Source organism: Vigna radiata, chromosome 5 (genome assembly GCF_000741045.1).
Source record: "Vigna radiata var. radiata cultivar VC1973A chromosome 5, Vradiata_ver6, whole genome shotgun sequence".
In the NCBI taxonomy this organism is placed as follows: Eukaryota; Viridiplantae; Streptophyta; class Magnoliopsida; order Fabales; family Fabaceae; genus Vigna; species Vigna radiata.
Window position 1 is genome coordinate 25,379,249 of NC_028355.1, and position 23,218 is coordinate 25,402,466.

A 23,218-nucleotide genomic window follows, 5' to 3' on the forward strand; every position below is an offset into this window, starting at 1 on the left:
TGACTGATTAATAAACTTCACCCTTTTTTATCAACAAATTAATATTTTGGCCATCTTTTATGACCTACACTTGAAAATTATTACTGATACAAGTTCTAGTTGACATTTAACATCTGACTTTTAGATTATGTAGTGAAAAATCAACATGTTTGACCCAAGAGTTTCATATTAAGAATTGTTGTCCCTAAACTTTATCACTCCTTACATTATAGACTTTGATTCTGTCAAACAACTTGTATAATTTAAGTTCTCCTCAAAAAATTCAAATAAAATTCATTGAAGATATCAATGAAAAGATATGAAAGAACAACAATCTCTGACCTTAATCTAAAGTAAAAAAATCACAGTTTATGTCTGTTTGTTGTTCTCATCCTCGTACCCAGATGCTCTTCCTCTTCTTCCTATAAGGTATGGCTCAGGGGAGGTGTTCTCACTGGGCATAATAAGCCCCTGATAAGATCGGTTAGCTAAAAACTCTGCTCCTGATTTAGCATTTCCTTTCATTAGAGCATTAGAGTTATTCCGCAACTGCAGTGCCTTCTCTGTTGCATTTACCAAAGCAAGGGCTTCTCTTTCTTCCTCAACATTTTCTGATGAAAATACAGAATGTCATTAGAAAATAAAACTAATGATCTTATATGTTAACTCAGAATAAATGACTGAATCATCATCAGCATTAAGTTTCAAAGATGATGGTAAAATGGTTGGTTATGGCAGCAAAAAATTTTGTATTCCATGAAACAGAAACAATCTCATGCCTGGTTAATTTTTCTATTATATCAGAATTATGAAGGTAGGTTTTGCTCCTTTGAAAAAATCAATAAAAGTAACCATTCAGTTGCAAGCATAGAAGCGTGAAATGAAACCTACCTTGATTTTCAAAATCTTCAATGTATCCACCCTTCAAGAACGAAAACCGTGCTTCTTCTTCCCCTTGGTCTCCAGCTTCCATTTGAGGCAAATTAATTAGATCTCGAAATTCCATTACATAGGCTCCTGTCCACTGGCTTCCCCTGATAACAGATAATATGGTCAAATCAGGAATCAGGTGAGTCATTGATTTACAACAAGCAAAACATAGAGGCTACACAAAAATATCAGGAATCCATAAAACCACTACCAGAGAGACATTTTAAAAATAAATAGTAGGTTTAACTACGATAATGTACCTATTGAAAGCTATCATTGCTTCAAAGGGAGTAATAACTGGAGCTAGATACTCTTTGCTATCCAGTAGAGCAGTTTGGGCACAAGAAACATATATAAAAACATCACACTGGTGAAATCAAACTGTTAGAAAGTTTTTACAAAAAGACAGACTGAAAATATATACTACGGATGTAATAAATTTCACCTCAGGAAAGTTAGCAAGTTTAGCTGGGTTTGGCTTTCCCATAACCAAAGTATAGGCCTTCTTGCCTGCTCCAGTTATGAGCTCCTTCATTTGATTGATTATGTGAAGATAACCAGCTGCATCAGTAGGCAATATGTTAAATTAAATCCCACTTCTATTGAAAAATAAAACAAAACAAGCATATAAAATATTTACTCTCACACGAGATAGTTTCCACATTTCTTATAGCTACCTAAACCATGATTAAGACTGTGAACCATTTATATATGCATTCTGTAATCATAGACAATAATCAAATGATGCCTCACATAATTCTTCTCATCGCATTCAAGGTTAGTAACATTAAGGATTCACTCTCGATATCCTTTCTTACTAGACAACAATATTCAAATAAAATGTTTTGATTTTTGGATGTTTGCAATATTGTAATGCTTCACAAGGAATGTGACAGTATAATTCTGTATATGCACATGCTACTTTAGTAATTATCATGGACACACAAAAAATAAATAAAGTTTGACAAGACAACATACCAACACCAAGAGTTCCAACTAAAATCCCAACAATATTAGCATCCTTAGCTCTCTCCACAAGGTAATATCTGCATAGTCATCACTCTAGCTTAGTAAATTTGAAGATATAAGATGGCTTATACAAGACAGAGTAGTGCGTTTATATTGGGATACATACCTACGTTTAAGAATCCTCCTTTGTTGAAACAAGTCTGTCACCATTTGATTTTCATTTGCATCATATCTGACTAAAGCAACAGAAATCATAATAATTATAATCATGATTCAGAAAATCCTAAAGTAGAAAATAAGCTGAGAAGCCTTTTCATTTCATATAGATGTTATACAGGTATAAAGAAAAACTAAAACAGAGTAATAATTTCAGGGATATTAGCTTCCCAAAATATACCCTTTTGTTAGAGATGCCGTACAACACATGACACATGTTTACCAACAGATTTCCTCGTGTCATTTCATGATAGAAATACAATGTAAAGGAAAACATAAATTAAATGGAGAAATTGACATCAACGTTGGCAAAACTGAGATCTTAATTAAGTTCAGGTGGGGATGGTAGGAACCATACAAAATTATACTAAACAAAAGCTCAAAATTCAAAATTATACTTAACACAAGCATATATGCAATCACATCATTGAACTAGTATTCAAAATTCATAAGCTCAAAATCCAATGCCACTCATAATTGGTCAGATAACTTTTTCATTAGAAATATAAAGGGCAAGTTCGTGAATCTCACGAAATCACAATCCTGCCACCAATCCAAGTCACCTCTGGCTCCAAAAGTTGCAGAATCAGACAATTTCATGATCTTAATCGGGATCTTAACAACAACAATTGATATAAGCAATTCATGGAAAGCAATACAGGTTTCATGAGAAAGGTAAGCTTTTATATGCAAAAATGCAACATATAGATGTTGTAGTGTATAAAAAAAAAATACAGATGCACATGACAAATTTCTTAAAGGATGGGAAACTGCCAACCTATTTCACAAGTATTGAATGTGAGCACAACATTAGCAAAAGCTGAATCATCAAGTCCAATCCAAAAGAGCAAGTAGTCATCCATGCTTTGTCCCTGGGGTAATTTCCAAGTTAATCCCCCAATGCTATACGTAGTTCCACTTTCCCCATTGCAACCACAAGCTAGTTCTTGGAGCCCTTTTATCTTTTTAATATCTTTTGATGGAAACATAACTGAAGATGGAACATCAGCAAAGTGAACTTCTGGCTTAGGGTCAAGTCTGCATGACACTGATGATTCTAGCAGTGCTTCTTTAATTTGTTGCATTGAATGTGCATATTCCAGCCCAAAAAGGACCTGGAAGCAGATGGTACATGAAACAATAAAAGTCAGAAACTTACATGGTAGAAAAATACCCATAAACTTCTCTTATATACGGCCGAGAAGCTGGAAAAATTAGCAATTCATGCAGAGAAATATAAATCATCCCAAAAAGACTAAATAAAGATGTGAAGTCCAGTTTATATTTTGAACAATCATCACCAGAGGATAATTGCAGTTGCCTTATTTCACATACACTACATCATTCAGTTAATTTATACAAATATAAATCCAGGAATGATTAAATAAATAGTTATACCATGATAGGCTTACTATTTGTCAGAGCATATTTTGACATACTTTCTACGCAATCAGCTACGCAAATGGAAGCCTTCCCAAAAACAAAAAAGGATGGAAGATTTGTTGTCCTGAAGAGCGCAAAGAAGATCCAATGGAAGCGTAAGAATTAGAATCTCAACCCTTAATTAAGGTAAAGAAATAAACTGAGCAACCCAGTGGTACCACAGACACTATAATTACATTTAAGTTGAAGTGCTCAAAGAAGGAATGGAATCTAAAGGAAACTTAGATTATGAACTAACAGCGTAAATAACTGGGCAGTATCATACTCATACACAGATGGATATAGTTATTTGAAATGCATCTCTACACTCCACAATCAGATATGAGAAAAAAGACACAAACGATTTATAAGATAATCTCAAATTAAAGATTTAAAAAATGTTTTAGAAGAACTCACGGACTAAAACATGTATGTCCATAATGTATGACACAATCAACATTAATATGTGATGCTCCAACTTCATCAACACAGCAGCTGCCATACGCCGTGTCCGCCATCACAAACAATCCTACGTCTGCCTCGTGCCCACTTTCTGAGACATCAATTTTCTTCAATGATAGAAGTCTCTTGCGCAGAGCAGTGACCACTCTTGTTGAATCTTTTAGAAGATTATCGGGAAACTGAAATTCAAACAAGAATGTCCTTGCAATTGAGAAAAGTACAGTAATAACCCCCATCTACAAGGAAACCTTAAAAATTCAAAATTTATTCTGGGCTTGGTGGTAGAATTAATAAAGACTAGTACTTTTATTGCTAGTGTTTTGTCCAGGCATTGATGAGTTTGAGGGAAAGGTGAAAGTGAAGAGTTGATGACAAAAATCGTCTTACTTGTAAGGCAACTCTATTGAAGTTGTGAGTATGAATGAATTGAGCAGAAGCGGCAATATCATAATTTGATTCAAAATCCATCACCATATCCAAAGTCTACAAGCAGTGAAACAAAATAAGCTTTTTTTTTCTTCTAAGGCGCCCTCTTAATAACATTCAAAGTAACCGAGAGAAAATTGATATTACATGTGAAAAGATGAAACTTTGGAAGATTGAGAGTAGTAGTAGTAAGAATACGTGTTAAATTGAAGAACAGCGTGAAGTGTTGTTGTTGCTTGTGGTGTGGTGTGATGTGCGGAACCTGAACTGCGTTGCCACTGTTGTAGACGCAGCTCTTAAACGGCGTCGTGCTGCCCTCCGCCGGAGTTTCTGAATCTATTGAATTTTTCGGTACTTAGGGCACACTCAAAACACACGATTGATTTAGGAATTTTAAGAATAATAACTGTTTAAGAAGTATTCTTTTAATTTTTTTTAACAACTGTTTATTTGTTGTGATTTTTTCCATCAAAATATTTGTTAAATATAAAATGTCAATATATTTTTTAAGTTTAAATATGCTGTTTTTTAATAAATTTTTTTACCAAAGGAAAAGAGTTGATAAAATATGATTATAGTACTTCAATTTTTATCAGATAAAATATTAAATATCAATTCTATTTAATTTAGTAATTACATGGTTAGCGAAATAAACAATAAAAAATAAACTAAAAAATTAAAAAGTAAGACTAATATTATAAGTAATAAAAATTACCATTTATAATATTTTTAAATCATGAAAAAATTATATCTGATTATCTTATTCATGAAAGATGATAAATGAATACACTAAAGATAGAATTTTATGAATACTCAAATTACTTTCAGAAAAAAAAAAATACATAGGTACTATTTCATTATAATTTTACGAAAAATCTGAATAATAATATGTACAATTGATCATTCATACACAACAAGAACGGACAATTATTATTTTTTTCCTAATTTCTCGTATTTCATATTCTTTTATCATTTTGAAATTCTGTTATCATTTTAATGAAATACACATGTTTATTAATGTTCTGAATAAAATTAAATTGTATTACTTTATTTAAATTTTGTCCATTTCTTCTTTTTTGTTGTCATTATTATTATAATTATCATTATTATTAATATTTAAATCATTTTTTATCTCTAAATTAAATTCTGATGTTCAGTAAAATATTAATTTTTAAATTTTATGATATAAAAATGTATCAAATTAATCTTTATAAATTCTCGTGACAATAGTTAATAAACAACAAATCATAAGTTTTGATAAAAACTTTAAATTAGAGAATTAGGGATAAAAAAAGGTTTAAACCTATTATTACCTACAACATAATATATAGTCCTGTGTAACTAAACCACTGCACTGTACATTATCGACAACAAATCCTTGTTTTTCTGGAAAAGAAGGAGAAGAAAGAAAGACAACAGCACCCGAAAAACAACACCCTCACACAACGAAGCCTCCCATTTCAGGGCAGCCAGCAAGGTAAAAGACACAACACAACCACCATAGCTCTCTTTCTTCCTTAATTTTCCCTTTTATATCTTTATGTTTCTCTTTCTTCTCTTTCATGTTCAAATAGATTACTGAAAGAAATTCCAATTCGGCGTTCTCTTCTTAATTTTTCTTTTAATTTTCTGGATTACACCCTGACTTCACCTTCCGACTTCTTCATTCACTCACAGACTCGTTTCAGCAGATCTGACTAGGGTTTTTGGGGGGTTTTCAGACATTGCATGCATATGGGGTATGTTTTCTCCATCCAACTGCAACCCACCGAATATATTTATCTCTTTTTTATTTATTTTTCCGGATTTCACTTCTCCCCTTTATGGGTATGGATGATTTTGCTTGTATTGAGTGTGAGTCAATAATCATGCCCTGGTATATGCTTGTTAATATAATCTGGGAATTTTTTAATTTTTATTTAGATATTTAATCAAATAACTGGTGAATAGGTGAAACAAAAACGAAGTTACTTTCAGGGAACTGTACATGTGTTTATTATATAGATTTTTCTCCTAGCTTAATTTTCTGAATTGAAGTGGTTGGAAATCTTGTGAGGAGTGGTGGGTCAATGTATTTTCTGTGTTACATACATGAGAATTAATGTGTTAGGAAAGTTGTCAAAGTTCATAACTCCTCAACCTGTTAAAAAATCATCCTTGTAATAATTCTTAGATGTGTTGCCAATGATCTAAGGCTGAGGTTAATGATCATATTAGCTTGAAGAAGAGCACCTCCATGTCTGCATAATTTTCATTTAGCTAGTTTGTTATACGTGTAATTTGCTATTTTTTTTTCTCCTTTGTGAGGATGATTGTGCACTAACCAATTAGATATTAAAAGTTTAGTGTTTGAAATTGTGGAGGATGATTTAGAAAATTATATTGATATGATTATATTACCGTGCATAACAGAATTAAATGTGATTGCAATAGCACAGTGGTTGTCTTGGACCCTTTAAAAAGCCCCCTCTAATTTCTAATGCTGATGTTCCGCCAAAAGGATTGAAGAAGCGAGGTAAGGCAGCAAAGAAACCTAGCACATCAGAGGATTTCTGGATCACCAGCACGCATGATATGGACAACAGTGCGGTTCACTCACAGGGAAGCATTTCATCAGCCAGTATAACCAATCAACCTGCAGATTCTCATGGTCCTTCATTCAACCCTACTGAATTTGTGAATCATGGTATACTATTTTACTTTTTCTTTTTTTTTTTTTTTATATTTCATTACTTTACACATGAAAAACTGAAAGAGATCATCATACTGGTGCTATCATTTGGTTGCTACTTACGAAAATTGGCAAAGGGAAGGGAAAAAATTATTGACCATGAGATTTCTTTGCCAGGTCTTATCCTTTGGAATCAGACCCGGCAAAGTTGGATCGGAAATAAAAGGTCTGAGAACAGAACCGAACAGTCACGAGAACCAAAAGTGAGGTAAACTGCATTGTTTGATTGATTTTACTAGCACTTTGTATTTATAAGTTTTTTATCACTTTTTATTTATTGGGTGTTTATGGGAGGCGGTGAGGGTTGATACATGTATAGCACCTGTTTGTCTTTATTCCCCACAGAATTCCTTGTGCTTTATAATTTTGAGATTCCACAAGTCTAAGCAGATGGTGTAATGTATTTTTCATAAAGTTTGTTAATTAGCACCTTTTTCAGAATCCATGTTTCTTAGAGGATAAATGTGGGGCAAGTATGTAAGGATTGTTGCTAGCATGCAAGCTCATTTTTCTGTAGTACTACTTTCTTGTTTTATCGACTAGTGTAAAATGTACTGGGTTCATCTTAAGTTAAAATCAAAACATGCACTTTAACTTTTGTGAAATCTCTCTCATATCTATAAGTTCTTATGCAAAATTTTGTCCAACAACAAATTGGAGAAAACACCAATTCCATCCGTGGCCTGATGAAAATCTATATGGTACTGCAGTTGGAATGCAACATATGAAAGTTTATTGGGTGGCAACAAGCCTTTCCCCCAGCATATTCCTCTTGCGGTAAGCCACACGGTCTACGTCTTAGCCTTCTGAGCTTAAGTAATTATGATCGGTTATCTGATTTGTTTGTTTGTGTAAATTTTTTTAGGAAATGGTAGATTTTCTTGTGGACATCTGGGAACAAGATGGTCTGTATGACTAACCTATACAAGACTGTAGGAGTGTAAGTTGGTTTGATCATTACAATAATTATAGTTCTTTCTTCTGAAAGAAGAGGAAAATTGGGCATACTTGCAGTTTGTAACTTTGTATATCTGTTGTAACATCATCTTTCAGTTGACAATGACAAAGAGTTTTATTATAATTTTTCCACAGCTTGCACATTTTTAGGTATCATAAATGCCAATTCAATCACACAATTAAGATTTTGCAAAATTTTATCAAAGTTGGCTGCAAGTATTTTTGCTGTTCACAGACTTCCTGCCTCTATGTTTGAGAGAACAAACTTTACGGTTACTTTTACCCTTTAGATGAAAATATGGTTGAGAGAAGTCAGGCAACTGAATTAGATTTGGAGGATATTATATAATTATTATTTAGAAGAGAGAAAAAACTAAATTTGAAAAAGTTGTAATAAAAGAAAAGTAATTAAAATTGTCAAATTTGCAGAAGTAGCATAACATTAATTTGCCAAGAAAGACATAGTGAAACTTGCATGGGAGAATTCTGAAACTGAAATGAAAGACAGGACAGGAGAAATTACATTATTTGCTGGTTGGTGGCGTGCGTGTAAAACCAACTAATCTAACCCAATTAATGAAATGGTGATGATAAATGTGTACTATATTGATCAAGTTGGTCCCAAAATATCAGCTATAAAATAATAATAAGAGTCAATTTGAATTTTTGGATATTGTTATTTGTGAAGAAAATATTAAAAAACAGATATTTTTATTTTATTTTATACATATGAATAATAAATAAGGCTATAAAAAATTAATAATAAAAGAATTTAAGTTTTATTCCATCTTCTTTAGAGTAAAAAGGAAATCTAGAAAAGTTTCTTTATCGAGGAAAAAAAAGTCGTTGTTTTGTTTCCAAAAGGTTGCATATTTTTTCTCGGGTTGTTCGAGTCATGGACAAAAAGCTCAATAGTCGAGGAACTTGTAAAATGTCAAAAAGCTTAAAACAGAAAATGGATTGATTAACCATCTTCTATGTTAATTATAATATATGTTTATAAGGAAAAATAAATACCCAATTGAAACTATTAATTAATTAATTGATTGATTAATTATATTGTGATGAATTTTGAAAATAGGATATTATTTTATCTATTTATTAACTTTTTAATCTATGTAAAAAATTTATATTTAACAATTATTTTAGGAGTATGAAATAAGTACATCGAAATTCAGAAAAAAAAAAAAGTACCTATTAAACATGTTGTGTCAGGATTACATCCTGTCAGGTCTAATTAGACAAGTAAACATTGGTAAGTAAGGTTCTATAAGACATCCCACCACACCACTCCGACCATGAAAAGAATATAATTGTACCTAAATTTATCATATTTTTTATTTATTTTTTCTATCTTTATTTGAATACATATTAGTAAGATATTTTCGAAAATGATTTTAACATCTTTCTTAGGAAATAGAGATAAGGAATCTCATGCCACACATAGTCACCCTCAGTCAATCACTATTTACAAACAATTCAGATATTTGTGAATCCTCAAACTTAATTTACTTTGAATTTTATGGGTGATATATTTTTGACAAATAAAAATATAAAATAGTTATAATAAGCTAAATTTTTATATTTTTTGAAAAAAAAAATAAGAAAAAATAATGTCAAATAAATCTCAAAAAGTATTATTATTAATAAAAAAATTGACCAACAATCCAAAGTCCAGTCTCCAATTTCCCAAAAGGACTGAACTAAACATCTCCACTCTGTGGTCTCTATTTTCACTATTTTCATTGGGGGGAACAAACATTCAACCAGTGCATTGTCTCTCCAACAGGAAACATCTCTCAACTTTATCAAACACATTCAATGTCTTGTTTTTCTTCCTATCACTCTTTCTCCCAAACCCCTCACTGATGGCACCACAAGACAGAAATGGATTCACTTTGGCTCTCTTCTTTGTCTTCATTGTTCTACTTCCTCAATCAGGTAACCAAAACTCTTCATCATTTTTGTCACTTTTTATCACATGAAGCAAGAAATTCATCTTTTGTGCTTGGTAGGTGGATCTGTGATGTCTGATAGAAGAAATAGTTTGGAAGAAAAGAGAGTGATGATAGGGTCAAAGCCTCCAGCTTGTGGAAACAAGTGCATGAACTGTAGGCCTTGCACAGCAACTGTGGTGGTTCCTAATCACAACACAAAAGCTTTCATGGCTTCCTCTCACCGCCAGGATGATAGCTATTACCTCCTTTCATGGAAATGCAGATGTGGAGATAAGTTCTTTCAGCCATAAGAATCAACTCTACACATCTTCTTCTAACCCTATCTATGTATATTTTTTTTCAATCCATGAATATTATTACTACACAACTTGTCAAGTAACTAAATGAAGGAGATAAACTTGCTTTGATGCAATAGTTTTCTTGGTTTATGTCACTGTCAATTCATGAATATCTCCATGCATATATAATAAAGATACATACATATACAGACAGATTACTATATATGTATGCATGCAAGGCAAGGCAAGGCAAGACAAGAAATATCAGTATTCTAATTCAAATCACTAACATAATTATTTAATAAACTTAAATTTCATATATTTTAAATATTTATGTTTTACTTTGTATGGCTTAAAATTACTTTTCTAGATATATATGGTAGTGACAACTTCAGCAATTATATGCAGATATAATATAACAGTTTTTTGCATATAAGATCAGATAGGGATATCATATTATTAGGAAGGCAATCTAGCATGTATGTAGAGCTGGGAGTTTTTTAGACATTTCTATATAACTTTTTTTTTAAACCTTTGAGTAATAAATTCTGCACCTCGTATAAATAACTTGCAAAAGTTTATTTTGCAGCTAATTTTATAAGATTAAATTAAAATTAACGTAAATCAATATTTATTTTAAAAAAAAATTATTATTATTTTAAAAATATGTGACCCATACTATAAAAATACTTCTCATCTTCTAAAGTATACGAGCTTCATTGTTTTCCCTATTTTTTTTTGTCTACTTTTAAATTAAAAAGAGAGAATATATATTAAGAAATAGAACTTACATTTCATTTATAATAAAATATTTGAATTTCGATCCCTAATTACCGATGGAACTTAATATTATGTGCCTTTTCAAACTTTTGTTTCACGTAAATTAAAGTAAAAAAAAATCCATTTTAATATAGTGCAATAACTAGAAAAATGTATTTCGTTTTTCTTGTTTTAATAAATATATATTATTGGTACATATCACTCTAGACTGTGGGATGATTAATTTCTAATAAAAAAAATGACCCACTTTTAATAAGATATCTCATCTCACATTTTTTTCATCCACAAAATTCAAATTAGAAACATTGCTTAAATTCCAGTAACGTTTTAATATACAATCTAATAGTTAGAATTGATTTTGATATATAAACTATTTATATATAGCTTTTTATGTTACAGTTGCTAATTTCAGTCAAATTAAAAAAAAAAAAAAACATATTTTTCTAAAAGATAACCTTCCATCATATATATTCACAATTACTTTTGTATACAATTATGTAAAGGGAGTATGTAGTATACATAAATACATAATCTTTTACAAAATAGGAGCTTTGAACTTCTAAATTTCTGTATGTACTAAGTTCACAAAGCCCAAAAGGGTTGGGTCAACAACAGCGGACCCTCCGAACACTGTTCCAAAGATATCTTTATCATAAACCAAATCAAAAAATCCTCTTATCAAAAGCGACCTTCACATTATACAGTGAAACAAATCTGGGATAATTTTTTATTTTAAATTAAAAAAAATTATATAATATTCACACAAATAAATAAAGTATTAAAAATTTCTATTTATTTTCATATACTGTACTTTTAAACAGCAAAGGCTTTTCAGCTGTTCCTTTCTTTCGATTCTAGAAGCTACAAGTTACCTTTTTCTACTTTTTCTTTTTCTTTAGATACATACAAACAAATCTTCATTATTTGTTTGGTAACCATATGATTAGAGTGTTTGAAGTAATGAGTGAGAAGATGTCGATAAGATTCTTCAAGCATAGATTGATGGAGAAAAAGATAGAATGATAGCTTGAAATATCCCATGTCGTGGTTTTGTAGTGACAACATTTCACTCTATGTAATAATGAAAGTTGTGTTATACTATGTTAATTAATTCAATGATGAGCATGGGCAGAGTTTGTCACCCAAGACAGTTTTGACGCATGTTCAGAAGCAATTGGCCAAAACTGTGGCTAGATGGTGACACCATTTTTGGCTCTTACAAAAGCCATTCATGGCCGTTCAATCTTGCAGCTTGCAATAACTCAGGTTCTCAGAAATGGGTCCACACTGATTCATGTCAGATGTCAGTCAATCGTGTCCTCGCCAAAGAGATCCTAATCTCCAACTTGTATTTTTCTAATGCTCAAATGCTACATGCTCAAATGCTACATAGTGTATACAAATGACTCACCCCTTCTTTGGTTTTTGTGTTCTGTCTCAATTTAGGAGGTTATCTTTCTCATATTCATTCTCTCACTCTCAAATATCTCTCTCTTCCGGTGTTTTCTTCACTTATTACACCTTCCAAATGTGACTTCTTCTACTACTACCATTTCTTTCTTACCATGTCATTCCCTTCTACTTCTACCCTTTTTCATTTTTCCCTCTGAAGTGCAAAAACATGTTACTCAGAAGTTGCACCGTATCAACTCCAACCTCATGGTTTTCCCATTCCGTGCAATCTTCATCTGAATCAGAACCGATTCTTCGGGTTCCTAGAGCAATTTCAACTCCAATACAGAACTTGGCTGAGACAAGTATGTCTGGGAAGAAAATTTGCTTGTCACGAAGTAAAGTCCTGAAGAATAAGATGAAAGAAAGTGAAGAAATGGAAGAGACAAAGCAGAAATTTTTCAGGAAGAGTGGAACACCACCTTCAGTTCGGGAACTGTTTTCGAGTTCTGGTTTAGATGAGCATGAAGAGGGTGGTTTGGGGTTGCAGACTTCGGTGATGGGTGGTGGGATGGGGAGTGGTGGTGGCAGGATCTGTGGTGGTTTTAATGGAAGTGGAAGAGGCTCACATGGTAGGGATTGGACGGATGCTTATTACCAGAACATGATTGAAGCGAACCCCAATAATGCTCTTTTGCTTGGAAATTATGCTAAGTTTTTGAAGGAGGTAATTAAGTTTGCTTAAGCTTGACCTTGATAGTGTGATCTTTCTCTTAAAATGATGAACTGATACTGTTAATTAAAACAACATGAAAAAAGAGTCTAATCTGTAAGGTTATTATTCATCAACCAAAAAGTGAGAAGAAGAAGAAAATTTATATCGTTGTGAGTTTTTTCTTTCTATCAGTACTCAGTGTTTTTGTGACATTCAATTTACAAATAGGTTCGTGGAGATTATCCTAGAGCAGGGGAGTATCTTGAAAGAGCCATTTTGGTTAATCCTGGAGATGCTAATGTTTTGTCCCTCTATGCTGATTTGATATGGCAGACAGAGAAGAATGCTGATCGAGCTGAGGGCTATTTTGATCAAGCTGTTAAAAGTTCACCAGATGATTGGTGAGATAAATATACACAGATTATGGTTTTTCTTCTATACATACATTCTCCTAATAGAAAAATGGTATTTGTTTCTTTTGTAGTAGTGTTAGATGACCTTGGATCAAGAAAGTGTTATTTGCAAATGTTCTGGCTTAATTATTGTTGATAAAACTAATGTATGAACCTTAATTATTGTCCATCTTCAGCTATGTTCTGGCTTCTTATGCAAAATTTCTCTGGGATGTTGAAGAAGATGAAGAAGACAAAGAATGCCAACAAAACACTGATCTAGGCCATGCATATCCACTTGATCTCTTTAAAGAAACCAGAGATAGCCCCCATGTTACCGAAGCTTTTCAATCCTACCTCTCTGAATGAACTTCTTAAAAGACTACTATTATAGTCTCAGACAATAATGTCTTCCCTTTTTTCTTGTAAGTGACTACTATATATACATATCGGTTTAGTAGAGTAGAGTTGACTATCTAGCTGTGAATAGCTTATGCTACAAATAAGAGAAACCAAACCTGTAATCTGTCTTCTGTTGTATACTAGGGAGGCTTCCACTGCTGTATCTTGAGAATATGAAATTTTGGTTCAAAATAAAGAAAAGAGAATAACCCTTTTTCGGTTTCATCATGTTCTTTAATTGCCTATAATGAACTAGAATTCTTAAAAACAACGATCGCCAAATGCAATGAGATATCTGTTGATTCATATGTAACAGCGTCCATGCCAACACAATAAAGGAAGAACAAGTTGTTGAGTTTATCGAGAAAAAAGATTCTCTACCCAAAACCTTAAAGTAACGAATTAATGAGTCTTTTCTTTTTATACCGTGTTTTACTAAACATGTTGGGTTTAAATATGTTGGGTGAAACAATTGATCCAATTTCATGACAAGAAAGAAAAACAACAAAAAATTATGAGTTTAAATTCAAAACTAGATAGAAAGAGAAACTAGATTTTAAGTTTAATTCAATATTTCATAAAACCAATCTGTAAAGTAAAATTTGTATTTAATTATATAGTATAAATTGATATTATTTTTAATGGACATAGAATTTTTAATACATCTTTTTTACCCCAAAATACATACATTCTGTGTATGAGACTAAACATTAACCGATAATATGAAAATGACGTGAAACAACTAAAGATTAATAGGTAATATAAAAATGGTTCAATAACAAGTGGAACTTTAAGCCTAATGCTTCCTCTCCATGAAGGGAAGTGCTCGTTGCTTCTGACTGAGAAGTGTGAATGTGAATAGTCTTATATTTGACGGAGAGATGGTTATAATTCCAAGGGAATCCTTTCTCAAAATACCCCCATTAAATAAAACATAGAATATTCATGTGATAGGTTTAAATAACAATATAACATAAAAAATGGCTCCAAATGTTGATGGGAGCTGGTTTGCAACTTCATCTTTGTCGTCACAGCCAATTGTATTGGAGGTATGGGTCACTGTCTTCATTGTCTTTCCTTGTAACCTGTCACATACACTCCTTGATAAGGTGATACCATGTTTTAGATGCGTCTCATTTAAACACTCTCTTCTCATAATTTTGTACTGACTCCATGAGAAGTGATATCACCGTTAATTTAGCCTTAGTTATTAGTGCATTATCTGACACTTCATAAATATTCATAAGCTTTTATTTCTGGCTAGACTGAGATTCTGAAATACTAAGATAAGGAAATGCGATTTGGAAATACCTATCTAGATTTCATCGTCAATCATCAAAATCTGTATTTACAAAAAACAATGTAGAATTCTGAGGTCAAAATATCCTACAATCCATGTTGGTCATATGAGTTATGAATAAAGGTTAGAGTTACCTATTTAATGTTCTTTCTTATCTGTATGAATGATTAAATGCTCCGAAGTCTATCTACACACGTGATTTGAAATACCTTCTCCGCCACTCATCTTCTCTTGTCCAATTAGAATTCAGCTAAGAGTCTAAGTCCACCATGGATTAGGTACACCAAATGGAAAAAGTTTCTTTCACATCTGACTATTATTTCAGAATCTCTATAGGATTAGAATGATCTTTAACAAAATTTAACTTTAATACTGAGGAGCAGTGTCAAATGATGTCAAAGTATCATTCTCTACCGCAAATAGCATTTCAAGCATTGCAAATAATGAAGATTGTTTTTTCTTTCTTTTTTTCTAGTTTTTAAGGCTATCATCATACTTAATCTGCATCATTTTGCCTTTAATTTTGCTTGGAGGCTGTTTTTGTAAAATAACTAGGTATCTAAATATCGAGAAGATCGTCATCCATCCACAGGCAGAAGAAAGACAAGTACAAGTTCAATTATGCACTTCATATGTACAAAATTTGATAGGATTTCTAAATGAAAACACAATGAAAAGCAAAATTTATGCTCATAGAATTGAAACTAAGCATTAAAAAGCACGTATGCATGACTCATTTAACTACTTACACTTGATCTCATCTTGGTCCTGATAATTGAACACATGACATGGGTACATTACTGAAAAAACTGGCCTGTCCCGATGAAGTAGCTTCTCCACTACTCAATTTCATGAAAGCTGAATAAGTACCAGCTTGAGATAATGAAGGGGGATCAGGTACAACACACAAGCCTTCAAGCATCTGAGATACCTTTGACATGGAAGGTCTCAAACTCACGTCATCTTGTATGCACCAAAGAGCAACTTTTAGAGCAGTTTCAACCCTTTCGTCCTTCTTATCAATATCAATCTTTGGATCAAGAACTTCTTTCAGTTTCCCTTCATCCATCATTCTGAACACATAAGAAGGAAAATGTGCCTTCTCTGCCCCTTCCCATTGATCATAGTTCTTCCTTCCTCCGATTATCTCAAGCAAGAGCATGCCATAGCTGAACACATCACTCTTCTCCGAAATTGCGTAGTTGGTAATCCATTCTGGTGCTAAATACCCTCTTGTGCCCCTCAGAGTTGTGAACACATGGCTCTGCTCGCGGCTCATTAGCTTGGCCAATCCAAAATCTGAAACCTTTGCTGTGAAATTGTCATCAAGAAGAACATTTTGTGGCTTGATGTCACAGTGGATAATCCTCACTTCACACTCCTCGTGGAGATAGGCCAATCCCTTAGCCGTGCCTATTGCAATGTTGTACCTTGTCTCCCAGTTCAGCAAGAAACTGTTCTCACTGTTCTTGAAAATCCATTTGTCGAGAGAACCCCTTGCCATGTATTCATAGACAAGAAGGCGATGGGGACCCTCAGCACAGAACCCTTTGAGCTTCACCAAATGAACATGATGAATACTTCCAATTATGGACACTTCTGCTTTGAACTCTTTGGCGCCTTGTCCAACACCTTCCAATTTTTTCACAGCCAACTGGGTGCCATCTTCGAGCTCACCTAAATACACTGAGCCAAAACCTCCTTCCCCAATTTTTGTGGAGAAGTCCTTAGTTGCTCTACAAAGAGCAGCAAAAGTAAAACGCGCAGGCATCCCAGAGATACTGTCCAAGAAATCATCGTCTTCCTCAAAGGTGTCTTCAGGATACCTAGCAACATTCTTCTTCCTCTTGTAGTAGTACAAAAATACTGTGACAAGACCAACAATAACCAGAACTGTGAGAACTACTATGATTACAACTAGCACCGTGTCATTCCTTCCATTTTTGTTGCTATGTCCATCGTCACTACCAATGGAGACCTTCATGAATGAAACATAACCACTGGTGCCCAACTTACTGCGTTGGAAACTCCCAGTCTCATCAAAATGAAAGCATCTACCGGTACTGTTTTCAAAGAAAAGCACACGGCAAGAGCAGTTTCCTACGCAAGACTCTTTGCAAGAATTCAGGGTTGATTTTGAGACCGGTGTAGTGTACTTGAGAGCAAAATAATCAAGATCTTCACCGACAGACACAAGTTCTATTGAAGTACTGGAACAGGTGGAGATGTTGGGAGGTTTGCAGTTAAAACGAGTTCTGAGAAGTTTGGGGCAGATGCACCAGTTGTCATTTAAGCAAGCATAGTAAGGATCACAAGGCTGAGGAGTGCTACATGGGCCTTGTGGTACCTTAAATGCCTCAGGGGTGGGAGACCTCCCTTTGTTAAGGTCATAAAAAGTGATAGCACCGGTTGGATCCAAGGTAGCAGCCCACAATGAGTTTTGATCTGAGTGCTCAGAGAAATTAACTTTCCACAGCAAAGCTCGATTTGTGTCATAAAATCTCCATGAATTGGACATCAGAGAAGCTGAGTGAACCTTGGTGGTGGAATTTTTGGAGCTTGTATGAACCTCTTCTGATAGGGACCAGTACACTTGTGGAGTTTCAAATCCTGCGTAGAGAAGCAAATCACCGGCCTTATAACTAAGATAATAGATCATGTTCAAGCTGTTGTGGAAGCTTTTGAGCATCATTCCCTCCACAAATTCTTGCCCTGGCAAAAGAGTGTCAGTGGGATGGCTAAAACTTTGCCAAATGGCTGTCCCATTATCCCCAACCAACACCAAATTCCCTGAGTCTAGCAACTCCATGGCTCTCACTTTATGCCCTGTTGTATTTGTTGCCCAAACCACACCATCATCACCTTTCAAATATGCATTCCCACTACGCTCCAGCTCAAACTTAGCAGATTTCCCAACCAATAAACCTCTGTTGGCAGTCCAAACCACTTTGTAGCTGCTTAAGTGCAAGACAACTAAAACAAACGACGAAACATCGAGAGTAGTGAAGAATCCAAAACCGAAAGCAGAGTTGTTGGATATCAAGAAAAAACCATTATGGTCGCTCCAATCAGGCTGAGATGCACTGAAGCCAGGATATATCTGAAGAATGTGTTGATCTTTCGCCAGACAGGTACTAAACAAAAGGAACACACAGAAAAACAATGTTCCCCGTCTTAATATACCCATCATTCTATAACTGCATCAAAACATTGAGTATTAACTCAAACAAGGATCGTGTAAGATCTGAGAAGATAATGAACAATACGGTTACTAACACTACACCTTGAGTTACTGCTCCAAACGTATGGAATTGTTTCCTTGAGTGAAACAGAAGCAAACCACGAGGTGAGTGTGGAACTACTGTAAAAAGACGAAGATTTTCATGGAAAAATATGGTTGTTAGTGCAGGAAAGCATGTCAGAAAAGATAGAAGGAAGTGCAGAATGAAATGAAGAGAAATATGAATATGGCACACCTTATTCTGCATTGAGTATGGAGAAGCGATGTGGTGATGTTAGAATGTGGAAGAAGGAGTAAGAAGAGGAAGATCAGAAGGAGTTGTGTGCAGTTTATCCATTGCTACATATGGTTGAAATTCTATGAGCTTTCACTACAGACTAATAAATGACAGGGATGATGTTGTTGCATAGTTCCATTATGCTCCTAAACTTGCCCGTTTTTCAGGTTATTGACCATCTTGACTTCTTTCTGTGTATGACTATATATATATAATGAAGGGAATTTGTAAAAAAAATAAAATAAAATTGAAAATGAATCATTTTTTCTTAATTCGTTCAGATTTTTATTTTTATTTTATATAATCTGAGTTAGATTAACTTGATCAAGAACAGATTAATTTAGTTTTGATCAATATGAAATTATTTTATTCGAAAAAATTATCTTATCCCACAATTCACGTATAATTTTGTGAACAATGTGAACAACGTAATTTGTGATTAATTGTTATAAACTAAATAAAAATAAAAATAAAATAAGTAGAAAATCATAAAATTTCAAATATAATGATTAGTACTGAAAGATATATTCATATATATGAGTCGAATTCATCAAATAAGTAAAAAATTGAAATTTAATCTTGCGTTCGACTTGATTGACCTAAAATCGCGAACATTTAAGCTATCAAGTTAAATTAATAAATACTTTTTTTACCTAGGTTAAAAAAATGGAATGAAGTAACAAAAACTGTGTTTCTACTTCAAATTTATGTAAAGGAAATACACATGAAATTTAATTATCTTTTCATCTCTATAAATAATTATTTAAGTTAAAAATACTTTAAATTTGTAAAATTAAAATTTATTTTTATTTCAGAGTTTAATATATTTTGATCTCAGATTTAATTTAAAAGTAAATGGAAATAATATTTTTAATTATGTTAATTTTTTTAAATGTTTGATATTTAAAATGCTAAATGATATTTAAAAATATTTAATGTAAAATATATCAAATAGTACAAACTCTTAAAAAATAAAACAAGATATAAATATAAGTTTATATAAACATAACATTTTTTTTAGATAATATCAAATTCGTGAGAGTGTAATGAAGATTATTATTTAACATAAGAAATAGTTTTATTTTTACGTAATTAATTTAAAAAATAAAAGATATTTAATTTTAATTATTTTTATTTTATTTTAATTCAATTTATATATAATTAAATATATATAACTATCAATAAAAATATAACCTTCTTTGAATAATATTGACACCAAACTTAATGAACATCACTTCATCAAATTTTTAAATGCATTAAAAAATTTCCTTTTTTCCTTGTACTAGTTCAATTTCATAAAATAAAAACTACAATATTTGGTACCGTTCTCGATATACGAGGACCACTTTTAAAATGTCCATTGAGAAGGCTACAAATCTTTTCTTTAGATTGGTGGATAAATTAATAAATAAAGGTTGGATTTAAAAAAGAAAGGGAGTAGAAAAAGGAATGAATAAAAAATCATAATGTATTTTTGATATATTAATATATTTAAAAATTAAATTAAATGAATTTTTAAAAATAATTCTAAATATATGAATTAGAGTAAAGTAAATTTTAAATTAACATAATAAAATTGCTATAAAATTTGGACAAAACAAGATATATTTAAAAATAATGATACATTAAAATGAACTATTTTATAAAATGTTAAAATGCAAATTAATTAATTAATTTAATTCATTATTTTAATTTTCAAATTTTTTATTTATAATAATGACATGTGACATAAATAATGAATAGAATAAAATGTAATTAATTAAAGAAATTATTAATCAAATGAATGATAAATGCAATATATTAAATTGTTTAATTTATTGTTTTTAAATAATAAAATTAATAAAAATATTCCAGTTGATGGAATAAAATTAGAAATCATCATAAAATAAAAAATAAAATTTATTTAATCAAAAATAGAAAAACTATTATTATAAAGAGATTGATGTTTTAGGACTTTGACTTCATCTAAAAATGAGTTGGCAGAGCCAGCTGCCACGTTAGTTTCTACCTAACCCTATTTATTAGAGTACTCTTTATATTTACTATCACACTGCAACATCAGAAAGCGCATTTATTAATTAGGAGAATTATTAAATACTAGAACTTTCACGAATATTTATATAAACTATAATAAATCTGCCATTAATAAATTGATTAATTAGGCAGAATGAAAATTTCATGTTACTAATTATAATGCAATTACTGCACACACAACCAATCAAAACTTCAATTTTTTATGTCGTTTTCAATGTGTAGAAACCTACAGAGAAAATAGAGATATTAAAATTGAAGAAAATAGTCACTACAATTTATAAATAATTATTGATGAATATCTTATAATATTTCTTTTAGACAAATAATAGTATAGTTTTGAATCCGCTCCAACCGTGAGATAAAAATTTAATCTTGGCAATTTAAATGTAATAATATTTCACCATTAAATATTAAAATAATAGTTATTATTAAAACAGACATAGCGATTAAATCAGAAATAAATATGAGAGTAATGACGCTCAACATCTGTGTTTAGTTAACTAAACACACAATATAAAAATTAATTGAATCTATTTTAAACTACATTATTAGCTAATTAAAGCAAAACATAAAAGATAAACAGCAACGTGTACATATATATATATATATATATATATATATATATATATATATATATATATATATTATGTTTTATTTCTCATTAAGAATTAAAATCAATTTTTTTTTCTTCTAAAGGTATGGATTAAAATAAAAAAAAAAAAAAGATGAAGATTAATTAAAAGTCACAGTTTTAAAGAAAAAAAAGAGCCTAAATTTGTTGCTATCTTAATATGTGAAAGGGAATGACTAGCTACCTAAAATTAGTTGTTAATGATTATATATAATTACTAAATAATATATTTAAAAAATTGGTAAGAGAAATTAATAACCCTCCATGGTGTAATTAGATTGCATTAATTTAAAAGTTGCTGTATTTGATTATGCATTTTTTCACTAAATCGCACAGAAAAATCGGTGTTATACTATACAATTACCGTAAAACCAATTTAATTTTTTTTTTCATAAACATGCTTATTGTTGACTCACATAGACGTAATATTTAATACTAATATAAATATTTTATTACTAAAATGAATTTGTCAAGTTTTTTTATTTTTTTTCCTGAAAACTCTGTTCTCAAAAGCTAATTTTCTTAACATAAATAGTAGCTATCTCGATTTGTTTCGTTACCAGGTAATGTTTCAAAATATTCGTAGATATTTGCGAATGCTTTTTAATTTTACATAAAACAATGAATTACTAAAAGAACATAAAACAGAAGTACAATATTCTTATTTCCAAAGATAATCAAATTGTGTGAAAATATTTACAGAGAACTCATTAATCTTACAATAAAAAATAATAACTCAAATTTAAGATTATTCAAACATTTTTTCAGAAAAAAAAAATGTTGATTATGCTATACAGGTTTAAAAGTTGCGCTTTCCAGCCCACACCAGGCAGCACATTCATAAAGAAGAAGAAAAAACTTAATTAGTCCTAAACATTGCATTAAATGAGCCATCTCATTTTAGGGTTTTAAAGTTGTCATAAAAGACAGCAATGCAATCGAGTAATATACCCTACCAAAGATAGCACTATTCTTGAGACAACCGACGCCAAATTTAACCATAATTATAAGATGGGTTAAATATGTTTTAATCTTTCTTTTAAATTATGATACAATTTAATTTTTTAACTTTACAAAACTCTAATTTTAGTTTTTTTTATCAAATTTTTTTAACTTTATTTATTGTTTTAAGCACATTTCATTATAGCATTTGGATTGTTTACAATGTTTGACACATTTTTGCTTCAATTTTAACTAAGAACCGCGTTTGAAACAACAAATAAAGTTAAAAAAATTTGATAAAAAAAACTAAAACCAGAGTTTTCTAAAGTTAAAGGATTAAATTATATCTTAGTTTGATAAGGGATTAAAACTAAAATCGTCCCAAAATATAGAGACTAAAAACATATTTAAACCTTATAAAATTAAGAAAGTTGTGTTTCATAAAGGAAATAAAAATCTTTTACGTTAAAATTAAATTTTAAACTTAACTTAATTTCATAAAATCAGTTTGTAAAATAAAATTTGTACTTATTTATATATTATGAATTTGTTTTTTTAGTCTTTAAAAAAAAAAAAAATATATATATATATATATATATATATATATATATATATAGTTATTCAATTTATTTTTAGCATAGTAAATCACGTTGATATTTGATAATAAATTTCTTGAAGCATGCGTGACAAAATTGCAATTTTGCTATTCCAATCAATATAGAGGCGGACTTAGTATATTTGTCATAGAGTCTTCCACATGGCTTGAAAAAAATCCATCAACTAT

General features: G+C 31.3%; 4 protein-coding genes across 14 annotated transcripts; 2 read left to right on the forward strand and 2 right to left on the reverse strand.

The window, feature by feature from the left end:
- Positions 1 to 133: 133 nt before the first annotated feature.
- Positions 134 to 4,803, reverse strand: LOC106760967 (2-(3-amino-3-carboxypropyl)histidine synthase subunit 2). Of its 3 annotated transcripts, none has more exons than XM_014644423.2 (11): positions 4,603 to 4,803; positions 4,366 to 4,461; positions 3,934 to 4,157; positions 3,493 to 3,601; positions 2,873 to 3,209; positions 2,045 to 2,114; positions 1,888 to 1,955; positions 1,355 to 1,470; positions 1,170 to 1,276; positions 871 to 1,013; positions 134 to 590 (listed from the first exon to the last, which is right to left on the reverse strand). In XM_014644423.2, exons 2-11 carry the CDS (start codon positions 4,450 to 4,452, stop codon positions 349 to 351), a joined length of 1,503 nt encoding a protein of 500 aa, XP_014499909.1. In that variant the 5' UTR covers positions 4,453 to 4,461; positions 4,603 to 4,803; the 3' UTR covers positions 134 to 348. The 3 variants fall into 3 exon arrangements, with proteins under 3 accessions (XP_014499909.1, XP_022636902.1, XP_022636903.1); XM_022781181.1 differs by having other exon boundaries at positions 4,552 to 4,803; XM_022781182.1 differs by lacking the exon at positions 4,366 to 4,461.
- Positions 4,804 to 5,735: 932 nt separating this feature from the next.
- On the forward strand, positions 5,736 to 8,220 carry LOC106761058. 6 transcript variants are annotated; one of them, XM_014644544.2, is made up of 6 exons: positions 5,736 to 5,881; positions 6,082 to 6,143; positions 6,905 to 7,090; positions 7,253 to 7,343; positions 7,846 to 7,912; positions 8,001 to 8,220. In XM_014644544.2, exons 3-6 carry the CDS (start codon positions 6,979 to 6,981, stop codon positions 8,052 to 8,054), a joined length of 324 nt encoding a protein of 107 aa, XP_014500030.1. In that variant the 5' UTR covers positions 5,736 to 5,881; positions 6,082 to 6,143; positions 6,905 to 6,978; the 3' UTR covers positions 8,055 to 8,220. The 6 variants fall into 6 exon arrangements, with proteins under 6 accessions (XP_014500030.1, XP_014500031.1, XP_014500027.1 ...); XM_014644539.2 differs by having other exon boundaries at positions 5,784 to 5,881; positions 6,843 to 7,090; XM_014644540.2 differs by having other exon boundaries at positions 5,787 to 5,881; positions 6,817 to 7,090.
- Positions 8,221 to 12,522: 4,302 nt separating this feature from the next.
- LOC106762165 lies at positions 12,523 to 14,232 on the forward strand. Of its 2 annotated transcripts, none has more exons than XM_014645917.2 (3): positions 12,523 to 13,227; positions 13,549 to 13,616; positions 13,805 to 14,232. In XM_014645917.2, exons 1-3 carry the CDS (start codon positions 12,730 to 12,732, stop codon positions 13,974 to 13,976), a joined length of 738 nt encoding a protein of 245 aa, XP_014501403.1. In that variant the 5' UTR covers positions 12,523 to 12,729; the 3' UTR covers positions 13,977 to 14,232. The 2 variants fall into 2 exon arrangements, with proteins under 2 accessions (XP_014501403.1, XP_014501402.1); XM_014645916.2 differs by having other exon boundaries at positions 12,528 to 13,227; positions 13,444 to 13,616.
- A 116-nt stretch (positions 14,233 to 14,348) lies between these two features.
- LOC106762164 (G-type lectin S-receptor-like serine/threonine-protein kinase SD2-5) lies at positions 14,349 to 19,041 on the reverse strand. 3 transcript variants are annotated; one of them, XM_014645914.2, is made up of 4 exons: positions 18,786 to 19,041; positions 18,593 to 18,670; positions 16,059 to 18,506; positions 14,349 to 15,094 (listed from the first exon to the last, which is right to left on the reverse strand). In XM_014645914.2, the coding sequence occupies exon 3, from the start codon at positions 18,497 to 18,499 to the stop codon at positions 16,067 to 16,069; it is 2,433 nt and encodes an 810-aa protein (XP_014501400.1). In that variant the 5' UTR covers positions 18,500 to 18,506; positions 18,593 to 18,670; positions 18,786 to 19,041; the 3' UTR covers positions 14,349 to 15,094; positions 16,059 to 16,066. The 3 variants fall into 3 exon arrangements, with proteins under 3 accessions (XP_014501400.1, XP_014501398.1, XP_014501399.1); XM_014645912.2 differs by lacking the exon at positions 14,349 to 15,094 and having other exon boundaries at positions 15,981 to 18,506; positions 18,786 to 19,040; XM_014645913.2 differs by lacking the exon at positions 14,349 to 15,094 and having other exon boundaries at positions 15,981 to 18,670.
- Between the last annotated feature and the right edge of the window lie 4,177 nt (positions 19,042 to 23,218).